The sequence below is a fragment of the Enoplosus armatus genome, chromosome 10, assembly GCF_043641665.1.
Source record: "Enoplosus armatus isolate fEnoArm2 chromosome 10, fEnoArm2.hap1, whole genome shotgun sequence".
Taxonomy (NCBI): domain Eukaryota; kingdom Metazoa; phylum Chordata; class Actinopteri; order Centrarchiformes; family Enoplosidae; genus Enoplosus; species Enoplosus armatus.
Window position 1 is genome coordinate 14919508 of NC_092189.1, and position 4123 is coordinate 14923630.

The following is a 4123-nucleotide window of genomic DNA, read 5'->3' on the forward strand; positions in this document are numbered from 1 at the left end:
ATACCAGAGCGGTCCCCGCGGAGCTCATCTAAATACTGAGGTGTTAATGGTCGTTTTCGATGGGCGATTCGCTCGTGATCATTAGCAGGTGTGAGGTTTGCCCTGTTGAGCAATCGGTTTCAACGGCGAAGCGGCGTTTCAGGTCGTTTGTAAGGAGACACATGCAAATGAAGAAGGCCACTCCACGGTAATCATTTTAATAACCATTAACACCGCGGAGAGAAAACAAGTCTGCAAGCACGAAGCTGACGGTGTTCAGGAAGAGCAGGCGCGAGCTGTTCGCCACGCGGAGAGCCTCCAACCCAACTTTTCCTGTGGGACTGCGGAGATGGCCCGTCCCCTCCACAAGAGGTCGTTGATGTATTAAAGTTTTGCATTGTGGGTCCCTGAACGCCGCAGAAACGTCCACATTAACTCGCCATTCAGTTTAATTTGAAACTGAGTATTTCGGACCTGTTTCAGGTAAAATCATGTCGAGGTCATTTTATGAGATAATGATAATTCATTAACCTGCTTCTGACGCGGATTAATTTCTCTAATACAATCAGAATATTATTTTATTTATACTAGCGGAGTCATCAATCTTATTCTGTTTTATTTCAACATTTACACTTGGAGAATATTCTTCCACATTAGTTAAATTACATTAGAGGGGAAGTTTAATTATTTCAGCCCCTCGGCAGGTTTGTATCCTCTGGTTGTTTTAAAGGAAATTCATCCAGCGCGAAGGAGACTGAAAAACTCTTGAGGAAAACTTCGGAGCAGGTGCTGCAAAAAAAAAATGTTATCATAAATAATTTTTTAAAGCCACCTTTTTTTTTTTCAAAGTATTTCAGTGTGTTGAGAGTTTTGACAGAAATCCTTTTTTTTCTAAATCTTTTTTTTATGTTTGCAAAATCTATTTTGTGAAATTGTGATTAAAGCAACAAAACACACATTTGACAGCAGGCAGAGATGAAAGGATTTTTTTTTTCGGCCAAGGGCACATTTTATTCCAATATTCCACTTTTTACTTGAAGTATTTGCACTCTTTATAGGTCGGGTTTGGCCTGTTGGGATTCGCCTCTGCAATTAATTTATTGACATTGATGTCTGAAGACTTATGTTTCCCTGCAGCATATAAACTACATGTACTCTTTTTCGTGTAGCCTACATGGTCCCAGGCAGTCTTTAAAACTTTTTTGGAGTGTTTGACTCTTTCCCTTTAGTCCCAAATGTAGAAGAAAGTTTACAAAATAACCCAATTTTGGATGTAATTTGCTCCAAAAACGACTTTGAAGCCATCAGGCAACACCTGTTCAATACAAAAAACTAAGTCGGCTACGTTTTCCGTTAACCCTTCATCTCCATTCTCAGATTGTAAAGGTTGTAAATCTATAACATTTTGGGCTCAGGTTGTTGAGCTGCGCTGCTGTTTTAAAACTTTACCACTCCCTCCTCCTCCAACCAAAACACTGCGCCGTGTGCTCCGGTTGGTTACACGGTGGGTATGGGAGCTGCGCGCTGATTGGTCGCCTGCTCCTCATTGTCATGCTGTCAATCCACATCACATGGTCCGGGCACTAGGCCTATTAACAGATGAGCTTGGCGAGCAACTTTACAGACTTCTGTTTCAGAGCCGTGGGGGACAGAGCAGCTTTGAGCGGAGAGAAACCAGAAGCACCTGCAGACGCATTTGCCTCTTTGGGCACAACTTTTTTCCCATCTTCTTATGAGACTGGTCAGTACCTCTACCTCTTTGACTTTTGGCGCTGTTTTGTGAACTTTTTTTTTTTATGTGCCTGTGAGTGAACACTAAAAGCCGCCTGAATGTATAACATGATGGAAACCGAGCTCAAGACCCCGCTCCCGCAGTCCAACTCGGGCTCGGCGCAGGGCGCAAAGAACAACAGTGTCAGCGACCAGGAGCGGGTGAAGCGGCCGATGAACGCCTTCATGGTCTGGTCCCGGGGCCAGCGGAGGAAGATGGCTCAAGAAAATCCCAAAATGCACAACTCTGAAATCAGCAAGCGGCTCGGCGCTGACTGGAAACTTCTGACCGACGCCGAAAAGAGGCCATTCATCGACGAGGCCAAGCGTCTACGCGCTATGCACATGAAGGAGCACCCGGATTATAAATACCGTCCCCGCAGGAAGACCAAGACCTTGCTCAAGAAAGACAAGTATTCTTTGCCCGGGGGACTGTTGGCGCCAGGAGCCAACGCCGTCAACAGCTCTGTGTCGGTGGGGCAGCGGATGGACGGTTATGCGCACATGAACGGGTGGACAAACAGTGCGTACTCCCTCATGCAGGACCAGTTGGCCTACCCTCAGCATCACAGCATGAACAGCCCCCAGATCCAGCAGATGCACCGATACGAGATGGCAGGTCTCCAGTACCCGATGATGTCCTCGGCTCAGACCTACATGAACGCGGCGTCCACGTACAGCATGTCTCCGGCGTACACGCAGCAGACCACCAGCGCCATGGGACTGAGCTCCATGGCGTCCGTGTGCAAGACCGAGCCGAGCTCACCGCCGCCGGCCATCACGTCCCACTCTCAGCGGGCGTGTTTGGGGGACCTGAGGGATATGATAAGCATGTACCTGCCTCCCGGCGGGGACAGCGCGGAGCATTCCTCCCTGCAGAGCAGCCGGTTACACAGCGTCCATCCGCACTATCAGACCGCAGGGACTGGCGTCAATGGGACGCTACCTCTCACCCACATCTGAGAGCATCAGAAAGAAAAAGACTTCAAACTTTAAAAAAAAAAGTACTTCGGATACTTGAACTTTTTGGTTGCTAAAGAAACAACGTTCAAAAACAATTTTATCTCAATATCTCCTGAGTTTGAGTCCATTTTAGATGCTTTTTAAAATGGACCGAAACTGAGCGTTGAGCCCATCAGAGTAAATTGCATTGCAAAGAGGCTTTTTATCACAAGTATAAGCAATCAACTTATGTAGAAGAGTTGGACTTCTATATTTTAATTAATGCCATATTTTCTCTCTGTGAAAAGGCATGTGGCCTCATTACGAGAGGCTGGTGTGTTTCAGAAAAGCTGGATGGAAAGTTGGTTCATAAATGTTTACACTTAATTTGTAGAATGTCAGTTGTCTCGACTGTGTCCAAATTTTGTAGTCTCTCTCTCTTTCTTTTCCTCCCCCCTCCTGACCTATAGGTTAAAATGAAATGTTAAGACTGTGCGGGTCGCAAACGCAAGTTTTATTTATAGTAAGATGTTTTTTTTTTCTTTTTTAGCTTGTGAACCCGATGTTTTGTCACGTGAAAAATGTTCAAATTTTGTTTTTGTAAAATTGTTATTTTCTGTGATGGTTTTGACAGTGTCATGTTTACTCATTATCCTGAACGAAAATGTTTATTTAAACTGACGTTTCTACATATTTTAAGACCATCCTCTATTCTTAAATGCTGAATAAATTTGTACGAAACATAACTTGTGTCTCTTGTGTGTGATATGAGGTTTGGGTATTTGACTTTGGTTGTTTTTAAAAAATCTCTGGAGTGCAGGTTGTATCTCAAGGGAGCTTAATATTGAAAAGTGGTTATTTTATAGGTGATGTGTGAAGATCTCCAAACATCTGATCTGTCATTTCCACTTTAACACATCAGATTTCTTAAATAATTAGGTCTTCCAGTCTCTTTTAACAACCTTAAAGAATAGTGAAATAATGATTTGCTTTCTTGGACTTTCTTATGCATCGTTTTGAACGTCCACTTAAAATAAGAAATATAATTTTGCATCATTTGTAGGTTATTGAATTTTTATCTAATATTTCTGGTAAACAGGCTCAGTAGTTTTGAAATTGACATTAGTTGAAAATGAAGGTAGTCTTCATTTTTAAATAGTTGATGAGAAGAAACTGTATTTGTCTTTGCCTCGATAAAGTTGTTCTTTCTTCAACTTCACCAAGTTCACTCACTTTATTTCAGTGTTGACTTGGTGAAGACAGACTGAGTATTTAATTCAACAGGTTGTCATCAAATATTGTCTGTTTCAATGTGTTTTATCACAAGAATTCAAGTTTGATTATTTCTACTTTTTACAAAAATGAATCTAAGAATCTAAATAAAAACAAACAAAGAAATGGGATGGGCGACAAATCATTTCACACTTGTCAC

At 42.6% G+C, this 4123-nt stretch overlaps 1 protein-coding gene across 1 annotated transcript; it reads left to right on the plus strand.

The window, feature by feature from the left end:
• Window positions 1-1616: 1616 nt before the first annotated feature.
• On the plus strand, window positions 1617-3437 carry sox3 (SRY-box transcription factor 3). The gene has a single exon (XM_070912808.1). The coding sequence runs from the start codon at window positions 1810-1812 to the stop codon at window positions 2710-2712; it is 903 nt and encodes a 300-aa protein (XP_070768909.1). The 5' UTR covers window positions 1617-1809; the 3' UTR covers window positions 2713-3437.
• The last annotated feature ends 686 nt before the right edge of the window (window positions 3438-4123 follow it).